The 27,121-nt window shown below is 35.2% G+C and overlaps 1 protein-coding gene across 1 annotated transcript; it reads left to right on the top strand.

Moving 5' to 3' along the window:
• The first annotated feature begins 1,780 nt into the window (after window positions 1-1,780).
• Window positions 1,781-24,380, top strand: LOC123722074. Its single transcript, XM_045682456.1, has 3 exons — window positions 1,781-2,161; window positions 22,177-22,214; window positions 22,623-24,380. The coding sequence occupies exon 3, from the start codon at window positions 22,812-22,814 to the stop codon at window positions 24,378-24,380; it is 1,569 nt and encodes a 522-aa protein (XP_045538412.1). The 5' UTR covers window positions 1,781-2,161; window positions 22,177-22,214; window positions 22,623-22,811.
• The last annotated feature ends 2,741 nt before the right edge of the window (window positions 24,381-27,121 follow it).

Genomic DNA, 27,121 nt, shown 5'->3' with positions numbered 1-27,121 from the left:
ATATATATATATATATATCAATATATAACTATATATATATCACTCGGGCATAGTGTAGCTTCCCAACAGTGAAAGAATTTTTCAAATCGGTTCTAGTAATTTCGAAACCTATTCAATGTAAACAAACAGTCAAATCTTACCTTTTCGTAATATTAATAAATATATAGATTATATCATCATAAATTAATAGAAGGAAATGGGAAGTGCATTAATTTTGTAAACACTTGAAAATTAAAAAAAGAAAAAATGAATCTCAACTTCATACTTATTTTCTGAAATGATAAAATATTTATTAACAATTTTACGACTAACAGCTTGACTCTATCATACCGCAGTTACAATTTTCCCGGTACAAATGACATACTGAAGGTGATTAAAAGTATTGTTAAACAGTCCCCTTAGTGTATTCATTAATCTATTCTAAGAAATTCCCTATTTATACATTTCATTGCAAAGTATGGAAATGAGGTAATTTTTTTATACTATTTAAAGTGTTATTTTTGTTACGTTACTTTAATAGGAAGACCTATTTATCACTTTCCTTCTTTATGTTATGACATTTTTATAAACTCCTCTGTTTTTGATCCATTTCCTCAAAATACAATCACTTTGTTTCTTTCTCATATAAGCTCATTTAACACTGTTCAATTACTGTAATAAAGTAACTTAGCCTAACATAATATTAACTTAGTAACAAGTCAGTCCGACGTTCTTATGGTGAAGGAAAACATCGTGATGCAACCTGCACATATCTGAGAAGAAATTTAATGATATGTGTGAAGTCAACCCGCACTTGGCCAGCGTGGTTGACTATGGCCTAGTCACCCCTGACTTGGGGTAGGCTCCGAGCCCCTCGGTGGGGACGTTTAGTGAGCTGATGATGATGAACAAGTCAGTGTTTGTTTGATAACTTACACAAGTTTATGTTGTATATAACGTGTATTGATTGTTGTTTTACCAATAGGTGTGTTTCTTTCTGCGCAGATAGAAGTATTATAAGGACCCTAATGTCTAACTTACTGTGGATTTTGAAGATACAATTGTATAATCATGCTGCCGTCTCTCTCATTATCGTTCAAAATAAATGTGTTAGTAATATGTTTCTGTACGTGTTTCGGCAGTGTAAACTTAAAATTAGGTTTCGCGGGTGCGCTAGTTTATTGATTTATAGTCGTTACTCCAAATCTTGTCTATATTTAGATATTTAGATAACCTACATTTTACGTGCTTGATAAATTTGTCCTTAGTTCTTTGTGTTTTTTTTTGTTTGATTTATAACGATGTTCTTTCCTTAATTTAGACTGCTGTAAAAAAGTTAGAAGATTGCTAATATAGGCAGATATATTTTGATTTTTTTCTTCTGCCATTAAGGCTTTAAAACTTTCGTTATTAATTAAGAAATTACATCAATCAGTGGTCAAGTTCGGATGAAAATTATGTTTAAATGACAAAGTGACTCTACTTCGTACCCGCCTTAAGACTAGTATCTTGCTCATATTAAAAATTCTGAAAATAATATTAAAACTGAAACATTTATATCGAGTGACTGAATAACGGGCTAAGTGTCATTTAATTGTTACTTAAACGGTTAGCATAGTGTCCGTAAGATAATTACTCACCACCAAAATGTTGTTAAAATTTGCTGTAGCGAAATAATGTTTTGTATAATGTTGGAAATTTTTGTACAATTCACCGCAACTTGGATAAGTTTAAAGTCAGTATGTACCGCTAAGCAGAATAATTTCAGCAGTTGCCATGGATATCGAACGATACCGGGCCTCGGTGCACACAGACGCTCACCTACACTGCTATAAACGAATCCAGCTCTTATACATCAAGAAATAACGAAGATTATTACGTGTACTGAAGATATAATAAGTGTGTGTGTTGGATTGTGTTGGTGTGCGCGCCCTGCGCCACTGCAACGAGCCCTAGGTCAGTACACCCCGATGCATACACCGGAGTGCATCACGTCGCGTCACAGAATAAAAAATCAAAAATCACCAAAAAAATCCACCAAAATATTCACGTTTTAGTAAAAAGAAAATGCTGGAAAATTTTTAGATTTTTTTTTAAAAGATCGTGAACGAAAGTTCGGTTTTCGATTCGCGTCTTTGTCCGCCGCCATATTGGATCCGACGATTTTGAGAATGCAGCCACGGTGAGTTTCGCTTTCCATTTTTTTTCGAACTTTACATTTTATCAATATTTCTGTAAAACATTTTCACTAAAGAAAGAAAACATTATTTGTAATCTCAACTTATTTAACGTGCAAACATATGTCAGCTTTTCTTTTTTTCATTGCATTTTTAACTTTCTTTTCAGTTTCAGCAAAGTTCAGTCTTTGTAGATTTACAATATATTCCTAGCATAATGACTGCTATAGCTATTAATAGATCATTGGATTTTATCCATATGTGTTTTATAAGATGACGTGTAATAAACTTCAATATTAACATTTCAGGCGTTTACGATTCGCTGTTTCCCTTCTAAAAGTGAAAACAATTTGACCTAGTATCTAAAATCACTGTAATATGGAAAAAATCGATAATTTTTTGTGTAATCCAGTCATTTTATAGTGATTACGTCATTTATGTATAGGGTTCGCCATTTTGAAAATGGGCGTCCTCAGCGCCCCACTACCTTTGCCTTTTTTCTTCTTTTAAAATATTGATCTATGATTTTTTAAATCGCCACTTGAAGTTTAAGGTTCATAATTGTTCTAATTTTGTTTTTCTTATAATAATTAAATATTGTAGTAATTACTTGTTTTAATTGTATAAATAAAAAGTGTATGGTATTGTAACAGCAAGTTTACGCGTTGCCTTTGCGATCGTATTTCAAAACAACACTGTTGTAACAATGTACGGACCAATAAAAGTGGATCAGGTTACATATTGTGGTATTTTTAATATCTTATCATTGTTTATAACGAATGTTATGAGTTACTAATGCCTAATGAAGCTATAAAATAACTTACAAATTCAAAAAGGAGCTAACTTAGAAAGAAATAATATGTAACCAATAGAAGGCTTTATTATCAGCTAAGAAACACTTTTAGATTTTATTTGCTTATCAAATATACAGGACCATTTTTTTTTCTATTTTTTTTATTATAAAGAAAATATAAAGTTAGGTTACAATCGATATTAAAATAGAATCCAATTGGTACATAACGATTAATTATTATTTCAGACATGAGTATTTCCATTTTTAAATTCAGACTTTTACAAATGTCTATTTTAATTCAAATTAACGTTGAAACAGACAAAAATAAAATATTAAATTCGATTTTTAAAAATTCGAATTTAATTTGTAAAAGATTGACGTTCGAATTTCAAAATCTCTTAAACTTTAAATTCGAGCATATAATTCTCCATTTAATTATGTCTAATACATATAGTTGTCTCTATTTTTGCAAAGATAATCAAAGATATGACAATATGTTTTAATACAAGTGTTTCAACAATGGAAACCCTTAGTAAATTACAACGTATTTTCGATTTAATTATGTCGTAGAAGGCAAAGCTAAATTTAACGATGTCTTTGTAACATAGGAATAGCATACAATGCTCGTTTGTTGTGGACGAGCTATCTAGTTAGCATATGTTTTATGGCTTCGCACGGTTCACATTTTAATCCAGTATAGTGCAAATTATCTGCCTACTCTATTCGATGCTACAAAGGAAATTATTTTTGGAATAACCTTCTTAAGTTATTTTTATGCTTATTGATACTTATGTAAAGTGAGTTGTTTTTGTATGCTATTTTTAGTACAGTACTTACGCACAATTTTAATAAAAGTCATGTTTAAAATGAGGGATAGATAGGATAGATTTTCAAGGGTGATATTTATTTTTTTGTTAATATTTTCTTATTGTTTCCCTGAGTTTTATAAAGTTACAGTCGGAATTTTAATATTTTTTCACTTAATTTATTATATAACGAACACTCTAAAAGTGAAAGTTTTTAGGAAAAAATGACGATCAAAATACGTTTTATGTTGCATTGTAATAATATACTCACCGTCTAAACTATAAAGCAGTAAAACTATGTGACTTAAAATTCCAATTTCTCCTGAACTATTCCATAGTTTTTTTTATTGTCTAGTATATAAAAGTGATCCAAGTTCATTGTGTCTAGTATCATAATAAGGGCGTGGTTCAACATTGTAAGATAACTAAAGGGTGATTGAAGCCTGCCTATTCCAACTAATGTATAGATAACACCGACCGTTGATAACAAAGAAATATGTTCATATAGCGACAATGTAGACATCTCGTGTGAGTTTTGAGAACTAAACAATAATAATTCCACTTAAGTTTTATTTATAAAATGATAAGGGCTTTTTTGTTAGCAGATTAGCAGTCCACTGTTTTGCTATTGAGTGCCTTCCAAGGAAAAATTACGAATTAAGGAAAATCACGTCATTACAAAATCACGAATTTTCTAATGACGTGATAGGTACGTGACCCTTATAGATAATTATTTCTAACTATTTTATTAATAGGGAAAAAAGTGATGGAAATAGTGTCGTAATACATGAGTCACCAGTATCGGAGTTAAGGTAAGGGTTGGTGGAGCGACCGCCCAGGGCGCCGGGCATAAGGGGGCACCACAGGCGTCTGTGTCGGATATAAAGCCCCTTAGGATATCCTATCTTTGGAAGATTTCCCCTGACACCAAAAAAAGGAGAGCGCCACAAAAATCTCATATCATCGTCACAGTGGAGATGCACTGTTAGAATAGCATTGGTATACGGCCACCACCTCTTCGGATTTGACCGGAATTCTTCAGGTTTCCATGGTATACATTTAAGGTATAGGGTTGTACATCAATGTCTTTGCTCGTTTGCCAAAGAATCATGGATTGGAAAGTCATTGCTTGTCGTTTTTTTTTCGGGTCTACGCTTATTAACAGTCGCATTTATAATCGATGTATGTACTTTCCAATAAGACTGTACTTTGAGGAATTTGGTAGAGGCAGAGGTAGAGGTAGAGACTGGCTTGATTGTAGAGTTTGTCTTTCGAAATCGTCATAGGGTAGTAAGTCGAGTTTCTTAATTGTCTTTTAACTTGTAAATATGTATGTAATCGTTAAAAATGATATTTGAAAATATTAAATAAATAAATACTCCACCTCCTAAATATACTCTTATCTTACAAACAGTATAAGTAGGGAGGTTTAAGCCTTGAATATATTTAGAGAGCTGATCAGATCTCTAGGTAGGTACGCAAAAGGTTGAGTTGCAGCGAGGTTGTTGACCTCGCCTTATCGGCTGCACTTGGCTCGGGCCCACTGTACGTTGACTCCGATATTGTCTGACGCAGGACATATCAATGAACTTTGTCTTTTTATTACTGTTAGTTTCCACTGTTGATAAACTTGTATAAAAACATGTTCATCCCTCTCTATATCTTTACCAAAATAGAGACAATGATGTGTTAAAAAACAAGTGCTACAGCACTGTATTTTGATAATTACAACCCTCTACATATCCGAATTATCCGACGAAAAGAGTTACATATTTTATGATATATGTGAAGATATATTACCCTTTTCGTCGGATATTGGATTTAGAATACGTCGGATATCAAATAAAGGATTTTAGATTTATCGTTACACTCAATTGTCACTAAGGGCTAAACTTGTTACTATAAAAAATGACCGAAGGACTGGTTAAGTGACGATTAACATCAATGATTGCAAAGTAATGTCAAATATTCGGTCTACGAAATATAAAAATTAGGTTCTTAGGATTTTATAACAGTGGTAAATCGCGCAACAACAATATTTGTTGGGTGCACTCTTGTGCGGGGTCGTCCGGTGAAATACCACGATCACAAATAAGAGACGCGTCATGTGGAAGCAATTTCTAGTTTCAACTAATGAGTGCGTGTGCCGAAGGCCTAATTTTAGTTTACGTTACCCTTCCCATCCTTTTCTTAAAAGGAAATGATGGGAAAGTGAAATGGATTTGGCGGTGGAGGGGACGCACAGGGAATATTCTTTATGTGCGTCTCTCCGTTGATTAAAGGTAGGCAAAGCATTTGCAATAGTGAACGTAAGGTGGCCGTTAGTTAGTATGCCACCTTAAAATGTAAAAAAAAACTTCACTCATATAACTAATCAAGGGACAAAGAAATCTTTAGTTTGTATTTCTTCTGAAGTATGAGTTAAATTGTTACATAAAATAATTTTTACCAAAAAAATATTTTTCTTTGGTTGTGTATAATTTAAACGAATTATTTATGATTATTGTGCATATTATTTATAGCGTTTAAATGGTCTTTATAATAAAAGGAAAAACTAAAGGTTGACGCAAATACAAAGCAAGCAGAACAAAGTAAATATTTGTATCTACAATTGTGAAATGAGAATAAACTTGTGTAAAGTACAGAAAGATATATAAAAGGTTATATAAAGATAAATGCCATAAACAATTTGTATCAGGTAAAGAAAGATAAAGAATTGAAAACGCAACAACAGCCAATGGGGGCCTTACATAAACCATTTCCGAGCGTCTTGGAAAAAAAAATGCACCCAAACCACCGTCAGTGTAGTCGTAACGGAAAAAACTCGACCAATCGCTTTAAAAAAAACACAACTCCGGAGTCGAATAGACCAATAGTGGTCTATGAGCAGGCGCATAGCACGGGTGCAGTGGATTTGAATCCGATGCGTCGCTTCAAGCTCCTCGCGGCCAATGAGGTGCCGCGTTATTCCCGCCCTTTGGCCCCGAGAAGAACGGCAACGCCGCGCTTTGGCCCTTCAAGTCAGAGCGAGAGGACCCGAGAAACAAGGATGCACGCCGACGTGCGACACATCAATGTTTATGTAGCGTTGCGATGCATTCGGCGCAAGCGCCTTTGTCTTTTTTTATTTAGCTTTCTTTCAAAGAAAGGCAATTGCGATTGCTGACAAACTGCCACACATTTAAATTAATTTATTTAAATATTTATTCGTCAAACTCCTTTAAAACAGATGTCTATTTAAATCTAGACGTAGAGTATATTATAATTTTTTTTTATTTAATGTGTAAAACCAGTTTGGAAATGCCAGGTCGTTATTTTAACGTCAATAATAGATTAACTTAAATTATTTGATGTAAATCGAAATTATATATTGCATTCCATACAAACGTCCTTTCTATTTTTGAAATACAATACAATTTTTAAAATGACATTGCATAATCTTACGTTTATAAAACTATAAGCTGTTGTAGAAAGATAATAGAAAGATAAATACTAACCAAAAAGTAAAATTACAAATAGATAAAGGTGCAGCATTCATGATTTTCTTTCAATTTTAACTTTTCTTTTCTAATATCTTAAACTTCATACAATCTTTCAGCAGTCATAAAGCTTGAAAAGCTAAGCAACCGTATTTATTTTGTTAATCCTTGTGAAATATCATCCTAATTAGCATATTTTAAACGGCGCTGCATTAATCGATAACGTCGCGCGAATTATAAAGAAGCGCGTACCTCGAAAAAATTTCAAGATGGCGTCGTATTTTCCATAGGCAAAGGCCCCGCCTAAAATTGCACAACGGTCGTGGCGCTGCTGTAGCGTCTGCATACGGCTTTATTGTGATGTATCGTGTGCTAGATTTTTTTAAACAAAATAAAATATTCAAAGGTTATTCGATTTTACATTAGACAACGCATTATTTAAAACGACCTCGATAGACATTTTCATGATACGAGTGACAACGTTTGACATGTGTCAAATGTTTGTGTTTTTTTTATAAATAGTGTTCGTTTTTTAAGTATACATATCTTAAAAGAGTAAGTAGAGAGGAAAACGAAGAGAGTTTGAGCTCTTTAAGTATCGCAGACTTAAGAAATCGTAATTTTCCTTGTACTTTCTCATATCATGAAATAATTGCTTTTTTCAATGCATGTAACATTGCTATAAGACTCGAACTATTAAAATGAGATGATATCTTTTTTTTTTGGACTTCCACGTATAAAAACTTTTTGTTACCTTAAAATCTCGAATGTAATTTATTAAAGGCAACCAGTTTCTTAGTATTTCTATATAATACCCATCTTTTAGTTTTAGACCCTGGTTATATTATGCCAGTACAATATGACTGTAACGCTCAAAATCAGCGCTACTGTCCTACTGGCATAATCTAAATATTAACTCACGCGAGGTAGCCAAAACTGTCGATGTCAGGCCAGCGCTACTGTCCTACTGTTTTGGCATAATGTAAATCAGCCATTAGTAATACAAAAGATTAGTGTTGACTACTAAAGGAATTTATTGTGGCAGTTTCTAAAACTTTAAAAATGTTAAGTGACAGTTATCTATTATTAAAAATTCGAAACTTTAGATGAATGAATGGATGGATGTTTAAAATTATCTCCGGAACGTCTCAATGGATCTTGAAATATAGCACAGATGTAGAACATTGTCAGGAAGAACATAAGTTTTTTTTTAATTACGCGGGGACTGAGTCGCGGGTGACAGCTAGTTTGAAAAACGCCTACGCCCTGGCTATAGATAGGTCAATAAATATTGATGTTCCAGCTCGGACTAGACATCTAGACAGGCCATCTTCTATTCAAAAGTCACTTGCTTACCTCATGTTTATTCGATAATCTAGTGTGTCACTAACTAGTTGCTGGTTTATTGTATTTTATAACATTTAAGTCATGTTATAAAATGATGAAATTAAAAAAAAATTGTGGTTTTTGGACTTTTGAAATGTAATTTATAAAAGAATACCTAACTTAATTATTTAAATATATATTTTTAATTTAAAAGAACACATAGGCTACTTATTAAGTTTTTTTTAATGCCACGCGGACAGAGTCGTGGACGACAGCTAGTATTTAATAAAACACAATGTATTTCGTATGTAATTACAAATTCCAATTCACTGATTCATTTAATTTCAATATACGTGCCCTGTATATAATTATAGCAAAGGTTATTTTTTTTTTTATAAAATTAAAATTTAAGTGAACAATTAAAATGACAAACCTTGGCTTTAATAAAAATGTAAAGACTCTTTTTCTTCAAGCAGAAAAAAACTAGTCTAAATTCTAAGTTAAGTAAGACACAAAAACTATTGACTCGATTTTGTGAAAAATTTTCATTAATAAAAAATTGTATCAACGAATAATCTACAATTCATACTATGGGTTTCTGAGTTCTCTCTGTTCTGTTAAAGATAATGACAGGGATGACGATATGTTTTTATACAGAGAATTTGGTCTCAGAAATCCACGGTAAGAACTTCATTCTAGAGTCGTTTAATGGAAAATCGTATAATATACATTTCTCTTACCTATACTATACTTCACTAAAGGCTTACTTAGCAACCATTGAAGTGCTGTGAGTGTGGCATTAAAAAATATAATTACATTTACTAACTTCTTTCAATTCCGAGACATGATTGAGCTTGTTCTAGGTCTCTGCCTAGCTTATTTATGTTAAAAGAATATTTCTAACTTCAACCAAAGAATGTTATAAAAGTGGAATGGAAAATGTGTAGTCTTTGTTGTGTATTGATTGACATTAACACGTTTACGTCACTTGCGTTAGTGCTAACGAGTTAGTCATAGACAAGATCTATTCATAGTCTGTCGCGGTCGTCTGTCTGTGATACAGATAAAATGCGAACTATGTCAATATATAATAGGGCTAGACGCGACTATTTGACGTATAATTTTTCGTCAGTTTAACTGTTTAAGACAAAGTAAGTTGATTAGTATTTAAACTAACTGTAGATCGCGACTTCGTCAGCGCGGAATTAAAAAAAACTTAGTAAGTAGCCTATATGTTCTTCCAGATTATGTTCTATATCTGTGCCAAATTTCATCAAGATTCGTTGAGCCGTTCCCGAGATACCTTCTAACAAACATCCATCCATTCATCTATAGGTAGAATCTAGACTTTCCATTTATAATATTAGTAAGATGATTGTTACGTAATGAATATCTTTAAAAATTCGCATCTGTAGCGTTATATATGGTAAATCCAATTGTCAGTCAATGTAGGTATCTCATAATATGCTAAAAGTTTATATGTCTAGTCAGATTATAAACTGTCGAAGTTGAGAATCTATCGGTGGCATATGCATTGTCTAGTCGACTTGTGTGACCATCAAAAATTTGATCCAGTGTCTTGAGTTAAAAATTTTATTAATTATAAAAAAAATATACAAAAAGGAATAAACACGATAATCAAAAAAAAATCTGAAAAAAAAATCTAAACTGAACTGACTGAAAAAGTATGGCTTATAAGACTTATGTCTCCAATCGTTTATAGAGGACTGAAGGCATTCCTTAGTCTATGGTTCTCATGCTAAATCTACACCAAGGAGACCACATAACTTTGAGTGCAGTTAGTACGTATGTATTATAAAATGTCTTCTTCTTCGTCGCTGCAGTCTTTTCAGACTGGTCGTGGTCATCATGTATCGGTGACCCGCTGTACTAAGCGCCGCCACTCCTCCATAAAATGTCTACTTGTTTCAATTTTACCAATAATTTCAAATGCGAAAGTTTAGATGGATGTATGTTTGTTTGAAGGTATCTCTAGAACAACTCAATGGATGTTGATGAAATTTAACACAGATGTAGAACATAGTTTGGAAGAATACATAGACTACTTATTACGGTTTTTTTTTAATTCCGCGCCGACAAAGTGGCTGGTGACAGAAAGGTTTAAAATAAAAACTTTTGAACAATGTCATCACGTAAACGTATAATGATTTTCAAAATGAATGTAAGATACCCTTGTTATCTCGTAAACTCGGTCAGGCGCATTCCTCCGTCGACACGGACTAGATACTGGAATTATGATTCATTAGGGAAATTTAAAAATAAAAGAATAATTGAAAGGTTTCTTTGAACTGTTCAGTTTTAAATATATTTTTTCCATTGCAACAAAGATAATTAGATATTAAACGAGAAGGATTACAATGTTTTCTGTACGATTGTATCAACAATGGTAAACCACAGTTACATTGTCATTATATTAAGGACAGTAAAACTATGTTATTAGTCCTTCACACTATAGGAGTTACTACCAATCTTTTCACGAATATTTTGTTCTATAATTTGTCGCTTTTCTATCAATGTAAGTGACCTTGAAAAATCTTTATGTCATCAACAGTTTAAAGTAAGCCACAAGAATTTGAACTTTTAAATAACAATCCAAAAAAATTGCCTTATTTTTTCAATCGTCATGAAGTTGAAAAACATTAAATATCGAACATTTGCTGAATAACACTTAAAGAAATCTTGTAAGCGCTTTTTATTTCCTCTTATTTTAATTAGCTACTTAGTATTATGCTGAATCAACACATCGAAGTAATTTAAACTCTAATCCATTCTATTTGGGTGCAAATTACATTTACTTTCGTATGTTGATTTTAGATCATCAAACCGATGTGTAGTCTGTGTCTCAACCGTTGGCGCCAGGTCGTGTACAAACAAATTAACAATATCATGGTCATTATACTATTTTAATGCTGTTATGATAGTTACTTAACGTATAACTATCCAACCAAAACATGATTGATTCATCTAGTATTTACTTTTAAAATCAACAAAACTGTGGGTCTGGGAAAATACAAAATTGAAAAATCATCCTCTCACTCGTCAACTCTATTATAAAAAATCCTCAATTCACAATAGAAAAGAGTAGGAATGTAAGAAGTAGAGTATGCTTCCTGCACCAACTTATCAGGCGAAACGCAGGCCACATTTCTACTTCATGCCTGTCTTTTGCACCAGCAGCATGCTGCTCTCGACTCTACCATTCTTAATTGAGCTTAAGATGGTCTACAATCCGTACTCTGTGCTAAATAGGCCTACCAATAAAGTTAAGATTGAACCACTATAAACGGCTTTGTACCAAAGTAATTTTCCAATTCTTGAGATTAAAAATTAAAAAAAAATTCGACAGAACTCTATCTTTTTTTATTTTTAGGCTTACTTCTTTTAGAACTTCATTGGTTCTTTTATTTAAAAAAAAACACCAGAGTGATAAGGAAAATTTATCATAATCGACCAATTATCTTTGAAGTGGAGAAAATCAAGTATTTATAAAATGAACATAAGAACATATTTAATATAAAAAAGTAATTTTTTTTCTACATATTTTTCTTTCAAAATTTCCAAACTGGTTGGCAATTTTAATATTATCTGTAGTTTTGTGGCGCGGCCGATCGCTCGGCGGCCATGTTGATACGTCGCGTGGCCTTGCAGCGTCCACTGCGCCCGCGCAATCTTTATAACCTAAAAGCTGCACGTTCGACTCAATCGATGTCAACCCATCCAAGGCAGAACGGTATGTGAATTCATTTAAGTAATTATTTTTCAAAAAAGAAAATCATAAGTTAAACATTAAGCCCAGATAAGGAAAATATATCTCCTTGGTTACTAAAAGATAAAACTAACTGTAGAATTCGACTGTCTTGATACTTGTGATAAATATTTTGTCTCTGTTTTATCAAAGATAACGAAAGGGATGGCGATATGTATTATTACAAATTTAATGGCAATAGAATTCTACGGTAAGAATACTTAATAAAATTGTAAATAGCCTGCAAATCAACCAGCTAATACCAACTGTATAATTTCATAAGAAGGTGTTAATTGTGTACGTTTCTAGAACACTTTCAACTATCAATTATAACAAATAAATTTCTTTATAAATCTAAGTAATCTGTTTGCAATTATATTTGTCGGATGAGCACCGCCCGAAGTGTTTGAAAAACACACAACGTCAGTGGTGGTAGCACCACCAACATCATTTTCAGTATTGCTCATCCTTAAATGAAACGCAACCTTTGATGGATATCCTTATATTTCTCAACAGAGTTTTTGCCTCCTTGAAGAGCTTTGAACACTCCGGCGGTCGTACTGAGACTGGCTCTGTGCCGCCGGAACATTCTTATTTATACCCTCATGAGACATACAATAAAGTGTTTGAATTTAATAATCATTTGTAAATTAATCTAAAAATTACAATAAATGAAGTTTTAATTAATTAATAGATTGTAAGAACGTATTTACAAGAGTTATTTAATTAATTTCAACTGTGTGATATTTTTATAAGATGGTCACGCCGATACGGCCATGCTGACAGGCGGTGCGCGCTCTGCACCAGCCTCGTAGAAACCCGTTTGTTCACCTGTAATCATTGAAGAGTATTTCTCTGAGTTCGCTATCTGTAAGCAACTTGTCACTAATCAGTAACCTATTGTTAATCAACAGTGTATGTTGCGAATTAATTACTAAACAAACAATCATGAATGTTATGACTATGAATGTTCTGAACATTGGTCTCGTAGATTTTTCATAGATGTCTCGGAGGGTCTCGTAGAGTGTCGTAGGGTCTCGTAGATACTCGTAGGGTCTCGTAGTGTCTCGTAGGGTCTCGTAGTGTCTCGTAGTGTCTCGTAGGGTCTCGGAGGGTCTCGTAGGGTCTCGGAGGGTCTCGTAGGGTCTCGGAGGGTCTCGTAGGGTCTCGTAGATATCTCGGAGGGTCTTTATGGTAGTAGTTTAATAGTAATAAAATGTGTACTTACTATTTTATTTTGATGATCAGCATGTTTCTCGGGAGGTTGATGGCAGAGGTTTGAAACAGTATCACCTTCTTGAGTTAGTGATTCATTCTCTGCCGATACGGTCAACTGTTCTCCTGGTTGTGGAGCACGACGTAACTGGTCATGTGCAACCTTACGAGGACGTCCTCTGCCAACCACCTTCTTTACCCAATATCGGTCATTATCAAGTATTTTATGAACTTCGTATGGTTCACTAAATTTAAGATCTAGTGAAGTTTGATTTCGGGGGTTATTCTTGATCATCACATAATCTCCTTTTTTGAAGTGTTGAATTTTAGCCTTTCGTTGATTGAAGCGTATTCTGTCTTGTTCGGCTGTATTGGACATTTTCTGTTGTACCTTTTGAATTAGCAATTCTATATTGATAGTTTGGTTGTCATAGTCCACTAATTTAATCAATTCAGGCGGTACACAGTGTTTCTTTTGGGTAATAAGTGTTAAGGGGGCGACACCGGTGACTCGATGAGGTGTGCAGTTAACCGCAAGTTGAAGTTCTTCGAGTGCTGAATGCCATTGTATTGTTTCATAGTTTTTAATCATCGTTAAACCAGTTTTTAGTGTTGCCACAACTCTTTCAACTTGCCCATTCGCTCGGCTGACTCCTGGTGCTATAGTGTGAATATTTATTCCACAGTTATCACAATAATTTTTAAATTCACTGAGGAACTCTCTTCCTCCATCGACGATAATCTGGACCGGTGCACCAAATAAGTGTACCACACGTTTTAAAGCTGCTAAGGTGCTGTGTGGGTTTTTGTTTGTGGCAAAATAAAATAGTACGAATTTTGAGAAGGCATCAATGGTAATTATAACGTACTGTTGGTCTTCAGTAGTTCCTAATTTGCCTGTTATGTCCATGTGAATAACTTGGAATGCTGCTGTAGGCTTTTGTATGGGATGTAATTGAACTTGTGTCATACCTGTTTTACCTTTTGATGTCTGACATATCACACAGTTGTCCACGAATCGTTGAACCGAAGAACTCATTTTATCAAACCAATAGCTTTCTCTAATCTTTTTTAGTGTCTTATCCCATCCTGGATGTTTCAGCGCGGTATGAAAAGAGTTTATGATGCTCCATTGAAAAGACTTAGGGACCACTGTGCAAAGCTGTTGACCAAATGTCGGGTCATTGGTTATTTTCTTTAAGATGTTGTCTTCCAGGATATAATCATCTACGGAGTTACCATTGCTAAGATTGTCCATTATTTGTCGTAGTTCTTGATCTCGTCGTTGTTCGACTTTGAGCCAGTTTAAGTCCCTGGTCATAACATTGATTGTAACTTCAGTAGGATTCCTACTGAAAAAGTCAGCATGTTGAAGGTGTTCACCTTTACGGTACTCAACCTCGAAATCGTAATTCTGCAAAAACGCCCACCAACGATGAATCCTTGGCAAAAGATCTTTCTTATGTTTTGACGCTTTTAATGCATTGCAGTCTGTTATCACAGTGAATTTTCGACCGTAAAGATACTGGCGGAAGTGTTTTATAGCTCGTACCACTGCTAGTGTCTCCAGCTCATACGAATGGTAACGGCTTTCCACTTCCGTAGTTCTCATGCTCATAAATGCCACTGCATGTTGACGACCGTTAATTATTTGTACAAGCACAGCACCAAATCCAAGGCTGCTCGCGTCTGTGTATAGCTGAATAGGAGCTTCTTCTTGTTAAAACTGGTGAAGTGGTTAAATATTCGATGATTGTATTCCTTACCTTCTCATGTTTATCAGTCCACTCCCACTGTGCACCTTGCTTTGTCAGCTCGTATAGGGGTATCATAATACGGGAGAAGTTGGGGATATACTTTCTGAAGTACCCTGCCAGGCCGTTAAATTGTCTGACCTGCTTCACTGTTTTAGGTAGAGGTGCTTTCACAAGGGCTTCAATTTTCCGTGGGCTTGGTCGTACTTGTCCATTTGAAATTACATTTCCTAAGTATTCAATTGATTGCTTGAAGAAACTACATTTATTTGCATTGATAGAGAATCCAGCCTCTTGTAGGGCTATTAGGATGCGTTCTAAATTCATAATTCCTTCTGAAAAATTTGAACATTTACACAAAACGTCATCAACGTACACTTGGGCTGATTTACCCAGCAATGGTGATAGAGCTCTGTTGATACATCTCTGGTAAACTGAGCAAGCATTACACAGACCGAAAGGCATAGTAACGTATTCATAAAGACCGTCTGGTGTTACAAAGGCAGTCTTTTCTATAGATGTCTCCGCAATAGGTATCTGGTGAAAACCAGCCGCCATATCAAGACTTGTATAGTAACGGCTATTTGCTAGTTGATCAATTTGATCTGAAATTATAGGTAACGGATAATGATCACGAATGGTATTCTTATTTAGCTCTCTAAAGTCTACACAAAGACGGTCATCACCATTCTTTTTCTTGACGAGAATAATGGGGCTTGAATAAGGAGATTTACTTTCACGAATAATGTTGTTTTCCTGGAGCTCCTTAACTATACTACGAACCTTCTCACGTTCCACAGGGCTGAGACGGTAAGGTCTTCTTGCCACATATTTATCTGGATTTTTTAGTCGGATTTCAAGCTCACCAGTGTTGACGCGAGTTTTTGGGTATCCTTGAATAAACAGGTGTTCATATTTACTCAATAGTGCCCGTAATTGCAAGATTTCGTCTTCCTTAGTTAAGTCATAGTCCAATTTTTCGAAGAAAGGCGGGCAAGAGCTCACTTTGTTGATGAGGGTTTGATGTATAATCTTCGTCTCGTTAGCTGTGATTACAACATTTAGGTTGTTATTATGAATCAAGTTCATTCCCACTAAAATGTCCATTGACATTTCATAGTCAGGCAGGATATAAAATTCCATTTCAATGCTGATGGTGTCTATTACACATACAGTTACCAATTTTGTTAATGATAGTGCTGGAAATGATCCGATTCCCTTTAAATAATTGATAACTGGACTTCTTTGTCCTGGAATACCTGAGGCTATGGATTCGCGTATAATCGAACATTCAGCTCCACTGTCAAATATAGCTTGATAAGATTTCTCGCCTATCTTGATTGTAATAGGAGCCAACTTATTACTCGCTACATAATTAACATTAGAGGATAAAGATCGGTCTCGTTTGAAACAAGCTTCATAAGTATGACCTGGTTTCTTACAATATGAACAAGTAGGTGTTGTTGGTTTTAATTCCTTAGGATCTGATTTGTTATCCAATCCTTTGAATTTGCAGTCCCTTGTAGAATGGTTAGACTTCTTACATATGTTGCAGCTCGATGTTGATTGCAAACTCTCTGAATATCGTGGTCGTTTGCCATGTGTAGCTAAACCTATATTTGGTTGAGGACGTTTCTTCCGGATAGAAGTGGCAATCGAGATAAGCTCAGGAACAGTCGTTGCTCTGGTATTTAATAATTCGATTCGTAAACGCTCATCATTAATACATCCAATTACAGCCTCGACAGCGTGTTCATTCTCCAACTTATCTTTGGTAATTCTTCTCCACAAAACCCAGGCACGTGATAAAAATTCTGCTATGTCTTTTGTCGAATCGTAAATATGTTCTCTAAACATTGCAATATCCCTGGAGTACCTATTCTCAGGTTCAAACGTAGTAATGAGGTTTTTGCGCAGCTCTTCCCATTTAGAAGTGGTCACCATCCAATCATCTACCCACATTTTGGCGCGTCCTTTCAACAGGCTACACACCTTCATCCGGATGTCTAAATCATTAAGGTTATAAGCTTTGATTACCTGATCTATGTGCTGGCACCACTCTCGTACACCGACGTTTGTATCCGGGTCAAACGATGGGAGGTAAATATCATTGATCTTGACTTTTGTTTCTGCGGGTGGAGCGCACAAACGTTCCGACATCTTCTGCATCATCTCCATCATCTGCATCATAAAATGTGGTGGAATCCCTTCCGGCAACGATCCATAAGTGGCCTGTAAAGGTCTGCTTAGTTGTGGCGTAGTTTCCGTTGGTATGTGTTCAAATGAAACGGGTACTTGCCGCTGAGAATTTTGTTCTACTTGATCAGGCGGCACATGAGCTGCTGAAGTGACTTCGTGGGCTGAAAGCTCTTGTAATCCCACTTCTGATGTCGGATGAGCACCGCCCGAAGTGTTTGAAAAACACACAACGTCAGTGGTGGTAGCACCACCAACATCATTTTCAGTATTGCTCATCCTTAAATGAAACGCAACCTTTGATGGATATCCTTATATTTCTCAACAGAGTTTTTGCCTCCTTGAAGAGCTTTGAACACTCCGGCGGTCGTACTGAGACTGGCTCTGTGCCGCCGGAACATTCTTATTTATACCCTCATGAGACATACAATAAAGTGTTTGAATTTAATAATCATTTGTAAATTAATCTAAAAATTACAATAAATGAAGTTTTAATTAATTAATAGATTGTAAGAACGTATTTACAAGAGTTATTTAATTAATTTCAACTGTGTGATATTTTTATAAGATGGTCACGCCGATATATTACATTAGTCGAAATTTGGCAAAAAAAAACTAGAAATATACAAGAAAATATTGACCATATTGAGAAAATTAAATTTTAATGCAACTTGTCGATAATTACATGACGGTGAACAACCAGAGGGTCTATCACGAATATTTGCGATATTCGTAACTTCATTTGTAGTTGTACTTTACCTCCAACACTGTACAAATACAATACAAATTGTAATACAAATTTGTCGATAAAGTTATGAAGATGTTCTCACGTATATTCGTGCTAGGGCCTAGCATATGTCACAACGTTAGTGACTATCACACTGAAGTGGTCCAAGCTTTATTTAGTGATTTATGTAGCAAGAAACTTATTTACTTTTTCATTGTCTAATACGAATATGGTCTCTATTAGTATAAAGGCACTTAAAATAATCTAATTTTATAATGTATCTAGCTGTGGCCCGCTATGGATCTTGATCAAGATCTGTTGAGCCGTTCTGGAGATACCTTCAAACAAACATCCATCTGAACTTTCACATTTATAATATAAGTAAGATGTAAATGCTATAAAAATGTTTATCATATTATGTTAAAATTATGTTTTATTTCATAATTTTGTTATTTACTAAATTATATATTTACTAAAGTTTTCTAGTAAATATTTTTTTTATAAAATTCACCTATGGCCGTATCATACAGTCATACGATCATATTTTTACTAAATACAGTAGTATTTAAGTTATAATTCAGTAATGTTTTTTACACCCACAAAAAATAATGGAAATTTTAATCGAATTAGATGAGTTTAGTTTTCTTCTTTAAGATGTACTATAACATAACCTTTTTGCTATCAACAATTGCTGAATTTCACGATTTTTTATTGCATACTTTGTATGCTACTCGTACTGAGCACTGCACATAATATCTGCCAAAAACTCAACTAAATTTTTGTGTAAACACACGGATCATATATCCCACATTTCCTTCAGGGTTAAACGATTTTTTTTCCAATTTAAAATATGTTCATTGTTAAAATTTCTTGTATATTGCAACCCTGTTAGTTCACACGTCAGTTGAAGCGATCATGACGTGCGTCGGCGCGTGCGCCGCGCTGTAGACGCGCCGTTTGCGTCACCACAGCAACCGTGGCAGATGTGATACAAAGCACGCGTCCTAGTTGCAATTCTTTTCAGTAGAATTACATTTAGTTCTGCTGTACATGGACTGCTTGAAGATGTAGAAGGCCCTTAGCAATAACGTAAGACAATGCAAGCTATGTGCTTCTTAGTTGATATCATAGGTGAATTTCTCTGGAAAAGTATTCTTTAGGGGCCTAGCACAAATATTTGGGACACGCACCTTCGTAACATTGTCTTTAAAACATGTACAATAATGTCAGATTTGTTAGTGTAAGCTCGTGGGGGGGGGAGTCTAAGCTGCAATTTTTTATTCAAATTTTGTCGATGATGTTACGAAAACGTTCTAACGGATATTCGAGCTATGCTCTCAGTCTGCAAAAGGTATTAATTTGCACTATCTTTCTTAACTAAACGTTTTAAAAATGAATAATACCTACCACACCTGAAGATATAAATAAAATGCTGTAATCATTTTTAAATTAAGAACAACAATGATTAATCAAATCTGACTCGAAGGACCAAAGTTACTAGAGCTGAAAAACACTTAAAATTCCATAATATTGCAATGAGAGTTATCTAGTTTCATTAAAGATAATCATAATTGATATTCGTATAATCGCCTGCAGTACTTGCACTTCAGTATAAATAAAGCTATAAACACAGTTAGTGAGAATTATAAGCAAATACGTTGCAGTACTGCTATAACTCAAGCTATGTATTGTTTTGCTTTGTTCAGAGATTTTATTGGAAGTGATACTTAGTACAGATGCACCTAGTAATTTTATTAGTCCAAGGGTGGAAATTACTATCATTACATAATGGCCTACATGTAATGAACCTGAATTTTCTGACGTCATCAACTTCACAGTTTTTACATTAAAGTATATAAAAATATATATCTTTTTTGTTGACGTTGCCTAACCGTAGTGGAAAGAATAGAGTATAGATAGCAAAAAAGAATACTTTATCTTTTGCCATTGGCATTTTTAAGATTAAGGGAAGAAGTGAAGAGAATTAGGTAATCTGTTCCCACTTCAAAATGATTTTACTTGGGTCTATATTCGGTGAGTTCCCAATTCTTGTAATAAATGTTGTTTTAAGGTCTTCAACTTTTTTATTGTATTTTTAACCATTGCAGATTTGTCTGTATGTACAACTGTCTTGAATAAAATGCGTGAGAGTTTATAGAACGTCGTTTAATTTAAATAAACAATACAATACTTAACAGTTAAATGACAGTGAGTAATTGCAACTTGGTGTCAGATGACGCATCGTCGGTGTTTCCTTCCTGGCGATCGGGTTACGAACGCAGTCGAATACTTTGTCATTTTTATGTTACCTTTTATCGTTGAGCATTTTTTAAATATCTTTTATTATATTTGCAAATTGGCATACTTGGGATGTACAGATATAGACAAAAAAAAATCATATTCATTAAAAAAATTAAATAAAAAAAAATAACACGTGTTAATAGTTTATTTTTTATAAAATATTGAGGCATGTTTCCTAAAATAACTCATAGCTTAAGAATATAATAAAGCTATTGTAAAGTAAGGATTTATAAAACACTCTTCATAAATAAAAACTAAAACAAAAAAAAACGTACATGCGATTTTAGAACTTCCTCCTATTGGAAGTCGGTTAAAAAAATATCGTAAAATATCATGACGTCCCTGCATCATTTCATTTTTTTTTAAACAAGACACATTTAATAAAGCTACCGGACCTGATAGAGTCCATAAAGAAATAAAAGTCCACAATCGTTGGACATGGGGCTGGACATCCAAAACCCATGACCCTCCCTGTCTATTCGCCGTGAGGCATGGCAACGCCGCATTAAAAATCCCAAATAGATATGCCATATATTTGTGGGGGAGAACGCCTATCCTGTTCTTACACATGACACTGTCCCTTTTCTTTATCTATTCCTTTTTTCAAGCTTTAGTTACATGGATCACACATGTACATTAAAGATGTGTGCAAAAATACGACTTATTTTTTTTTCTAAAAGGGTTGTTTGTGCCAGTTAGTTGTTTTTTTTTTTATCTGTCGCCCGTAGGGTTGTTTTGACGGTGTGTTTAATGAATGTTCTTTGTATTATTCGATAGGGATTTTGTTATCCGTAATTAAATGTTTTTCGCCCGGTAGCTGTTTTTTATTTGGAAAAGAGTCAAGCACAAAGTTGAATTTAATTAGATATTTATCCTACGTTTAAACTAAAGAATATCAAAAACATTTCAGTAAATAAAAAGGAAAAAAATTAGATTTCATTATTCACGTAGAAAAAAGTATACCTATTATAGTAATTTAAAAAAAACCTTTACAAGGACAAGCACATATCCTCTCTTTTTATCTCATAAGTTAACCCCATCCTCTTGTAAGTAGAGCAAAGATTTTCTCTACCACCTCCCCCGCAGAAGTTCTACGCCATTAATGAAAACTTACACACCATTTTAACCACACAGTTGACCTTTTATTTAACTTCAAAGGTTCACAAATGAATGGATTCCACCCTAAACAAGAGTTGTACATTAGCCTCTTTACTTCAAAGAGACATCAGACCAGGGGAAATAAATAAAGGTCATTCTGAGGGCATTTTTAAGGGCTTGGAGTCTCTGAAGATCTCATCAAAATTATCATGAACAATGTTATGGTAACTGAAAGTGTAAAAAAAAGAAATGGGAGGGGAGTGTTATTTTTTTTTTGTTTTTTTTCACTTAATTTTTTTAAATTTTTTGGGCTACTTTTGTACACAGTGTTTAATGTCGGTTTCTGAGATTGAAATATAATGATATATCTGTTTTGTCAAAGATAATGACAGGGATGATAATATGTTTTATACAGAGAATTTGGTCTCAGAAACCAACGGTTAGACAATTATTTTTACTTAATCGTATGTTTTGAGCTTTATGTTTATTAAACTTTACTCCCACAAAATATAGATACTTTTTTAATTATCATTTAATAACTATTATTATTTTGTTTCAGAAAAAAAATGTGATCAAATTGTGGGATTTTTTTTTTCGGTAAGTTTATGCAAATTAATCTAGTTATATTGTATTATATGAGTGAGTCATTATGAAACCGTTATGACATTATACATTTACTTATTTACTTATTTATTTATTTATTTACAATACAATAAAAACCTAAAATAGAACTATGTCCCACAAAATTATATAACATAATTTAACTTATACGAGTAACATTAGATGAGAGGGTAGAACTATGAAAAAAAAGTTGAAAAATTGAAAAAAAAAAGTTTTTTAATAGTCACAAAACACTAATTCCTTGAAACGAAATAATTCATGTATATATATATAAGTACATACAAATTACATAAATACTAATAATAGTAATAAAATACATAAAGCAACGTTTTTTTTTTTTTCATCGTCTTAACTAAAACTATAACTAATATTATACCCCCACAGGGGAAGAACTTCCGCTAATCGATTTTGGCCGTTGCTTCGATTCGAGAAAGAGACATTTCACCATCATTGCTCTGCTGCTCATAGTCATCATCATATGCGTTATAGACATCTACTTTTCGTCAAGAGTAGCGAAACAGGAGCATATCCTGAATAGACTGTGCAAGGCCATCTCATCTGAAGATTGTTAAGATGGAGTCCGGAGCATACAATTGCGTTAAGTCGCATCATGATATACAGACCAGAGACAAGTCCAGCCAGGCGTTACTCTACAACACCTTTGTGGCGCCGATGCCGTATGTGGGTAGTACAATAGTGCCCATAGACGCATTTCCTGCAGCCAGCGACCACATGGCATCTCTCGACACCCCATTCCCACGTAATTATACATCCTCGAATATACACAGCCATTCCATTATCACCTCTTTTTCTTCAGTGGCCCAGCCATTCACTTCACCACCTCCCCAACCTCGCAACACGAGGTCTGACACATCAGTGCTACAAGGTGGCGCTTTACAGCAGGTCTTGGACCTGACTACTTATTTCACCCCAAAACAGCTGCTGCTCATTAATAGCAATCGTCTATGGATAACGAAGAAAGGGGAACTTTTGGACAAACTCGGCCCAGGCATATCATACCGGTCATCGCCCCTCTCCTCCGCGGAGGCAGCAGCGATCGCTGAGCGTTTTGGGGCGCCCGCCTCCTCCTCTTCCGATGAATACGAAGATGCCATATCATCTAGCATCGCGGATGCAATGACAGAACCTACGCCCTCAACATCTACACCAAACCGTGGTCAGCCCATAGCCGCACCTCTACCGCCGGAGCCTGCATGCAGATCGAAAATCTCTGTCATTCCATGCGTATCCGTAAAAAGTCAACGCGCAAGTTTTCAGGCTGGCACACCAACAACTCCTCCCAAATCTAAGATATGTATAGCTTTAGAAGCACACATGGCCGAATCGAAGACCAGTACCCAACCCCTGGTTAACTTAGTCATGAGCCCACACGCTAGGGACATCTCTGCCGTGCAACTGCTCCTGTCCTTCATGAGCGTGTCTAACGCCTCCCACATAGACACAGTTCCGGTTTTGAGGGGGCTACTATATGTCTACGGACATCCTGACAACGTGTACAGGCTAGACAAGCTGCCTAACCACTTTGTGCGTCGCGATGACCTCACGCACACCCCTACATACACGACCTACGTGCAGCCCCGGGATCAAGGACGTCACAACATAAACGTCATGTGCTGCACTTTGGACGCCTTCGCATCCCACATAAAGGGGCGGGACGTTGGCATGGCCAATCGCTGGCCCGTTTCTCTCATGGACAACAAGTGGACAGCAGTGCCCATAACTTCAGACATGGTAATTGAGTCCTGGATCACCGAGTACACACTCACATTTCTAACATCTGAGATATGGGCCGGTAGACTGAGTCGCCGCTCTAACCACGTGCATCGGGGAGTTGGTGGCAATATGGAGAACACATCGTACACCACTATCCCAAAGGCCCATAACGTGCACATTCCCGGGCCCACCGAGTTGGTGTTGGTGCTAGTAGATGACAGCATCACCTTCGGAAACCGCACAGTGCCCATGTTAAGGGACGAAGGCCTGCGTGTTTACAACGGGTCACAGTACCTCACAGCCAACGAAGACATCGGCAACTACGTTGTCAACATGACTGATATATATTACCAGCGGCCCGACAACATCCAGCAGTCTGCTGTCCAGATGAGCCATGCCCTTGAGTGAATGGAAAATAATTTGTGCGTGAACATGGCATTTCAACTTGCTTTATCACTGGCCGCTGAAATTTTTTCGTGCATGCCGGAGAGCCCATACTTCGAAACTGCCCCTGATGGAGCCAGGAGATACGAGAACCCCCTCAATGGGGCATGGACATTTGGGGTGCAACATCTGTCCACCGACAATCCCCGTCACACAACATCTGACATATCTGGTGGCCCCCTGACCAATAAGCCTGAGCGCTACACCGCCAACGTACACGCATATAACTTTGCCGCTGTGTCCCCGCTCCAACAATACCCTGCGAGCATGGTTGAAATCACAAACGAAGCAGTCATCGAGGGCGGCGCGGTTGTTGGCTACAAGTCATACTGGAAGTCATCTCAACCAAAAGTGGATGTTCCACAGTACCAGGCACATACATCACACTCCGTATTTAGAGTGTTGGCCTCCCTCGGCATGATCGAGAAAAATGACTAAAGTTTTGCCATTGCAAGTGCGGAAGGTTTACAGGCGATGGTAACCCTACAAGCCGCTGCATTAACACTGTCATACTGCGTGTACGCAACAAAAAATGACGTGAGCCGTCAAGTCTGGAGCGGTCTGGGGCCACAACAAGGATCAGTGGCGCGCAGCTCTGCTAAGCGGAAAGTTGTTGAATTGACTGCCGGCCACGTTACTTGAACGTAACCACCTTGATGCGTAGATCCCACCGGACAGGCCGCACCATCGACCGAGACATCCAAGCGTACTACAGCCTGCGCACTGGTTCGGAGCTGTGGGCGGTGAGCGTATGTGTCCCATATTTTGCTGTGCTCCAATGGGCCAGTAAATTCAACAATGACATATTATAATTATTATTTATGATAAGTGTTTTTTTATGTTAGGTACAATTAATGTTTCTGATAATATATACGTACTAAATCTTATGGGGTAGACAGGGATAGTAATTCAATTGTAACAATTGTAAAAAAATTTAAGTTCCTTAAGTTAAAAAATGATAACAATTCAGTAGGTACTCGTCATGCACACGGAACTGTAGATGTATTTTGTGATTTTTTTTTAAAATTAAAATTTTAGTAAACACTCAACGATAAGAAATACAAAATATGTAGACGTGACTTCTTCTATTTCTTCTATTTAGTGATGTTTATTTTACTTATATATTATAAAATCTTCTCGGCTTTGACCTTGAAAGATAGAAATTCCTAACAGTGTTTAGCTTGTCCTCTACCTATATTTCTTCCAATGCTTCTCAAGTCTCTTTCTACGTTTTGCTTAACCCTTATTTTGACTTTAATATGCTAAAACGAAATTTCTTATTGACGCCGGTCAACACAAAATACATCGTACTTTATCACTACTGTCTTACAATAACTGTTCAAAAAAAAAAACATATTTAAATATTATAATGGACGATTATTTTTAATAAATATGGTTTTTATTTATAGAATAAATATCAAACTTTCTCCCTCAATAATACATAACATATTCAAAGAATCATTCACAATAACGAGTTAAATAAATAGAGTAGGGTACTGTTTGTAGGTCCATGGATAGTTTTCTTCAAAAATTCTATTCAATTCGAGAAAAATAAGCGTGCTAGAGGTAAAATCGTTCACCGACGCTGCGCCCGCGCATCGTATGCGAAGGAGCAGCACAACATATAGCTGTACCGCTCGATCAGTGACGCCTACCGCGCGGCCCTGCCGCCCGACGATGTGAGTACCACGACTTATACTATTTGATACTTTGTCTAGCAATGTTTAATTAGTGACCCCAACTGTGATAGTTTTTTTTTTTTCATAACACCACTTTTAGATAGATAGATTGATAAGTAATATACATTTTACTAAAAAATATTTTTGCAACACTGAGGTGAAAAACGTTCAAGCACATTATAAAGTTACGACATTTTAATAAATAAATTTTTTCTCTTGATTTAAGGTTCCAAAGCCGGATTTCAAATTGAGTGTATACTTATCTGGTTAAGGTTGCGAATGTACTGGCTTCATCTTTAAGGTCCTTAAGAGACTAGCTCGTTGATACTATTTAAAACTTAATCTGTAAAATAATGAAATAAACTGTATGACAACTTTATTTCGAACAAATTGCAAACACACGAAAAAGGAATGTGTCCTTTACTCATATCCAATAGTAATTTTAATTCAGTGCGTAATCACACAAACACAATCTCATAGTCAGGTATTTATAAGAATGCCCTTGAGATTTGTATGGATGCAATTGACATTAACACAACCTCAGAACAAGCTTAAATTTAGCAGTGTTTACGATGTAATGTACGCACTTGATATTTTTATAGCATCCGTCGATGTTATTAATAAAACTCGTTCTTTTTTAAGCGAATAAAAAAATCACGTCGCTAAAAACATGTTTACTTTAGTCCATACAATTCTTATAAGAAATTATAGTATCGCAAGTTATATTAAATATGTAATACTCAACGAAAAAAAACACTGTTCAATTTGGTTACTTTTAATTATTTTTATTTAAAAAAAATCAATGTGAAAACTGCCAAAAAGCGTATAATGAACTCTACTTAAATATGATTCAACACGATCAAAATTCTATATATAACATGATGCCTTTTAAAATTGTCGAATAAACAATATTAATTGCCCATAGAGAGCTGCTTTGTTATAAACAAATTCATAAGAGAAGTAAACTAAAGAAAAAACATTGATAAGTACCAAAATCTTTATTATAACTATCATGAGTAACAAATT

The sequence above is a fragment of the Papilio machaon genome, chromosome 19, assembly GCF_912999745.1.
Source record: "Papilio machaon chromosome 19, ilPapMach1.1, whole genome shotgun sequence".
Classification (NCBI taxonomy): domain Eukaryota; kingdom Metazoa; phylum Arthropoda; class Insecta; order Lepidoptera; family Papilionidae; genus Papilio; species Papilio machaon.
Note: the sequence above shows the minus strand (reverse complement) of the source record. Positions and strands in the feature narration are given on the sequence as shown.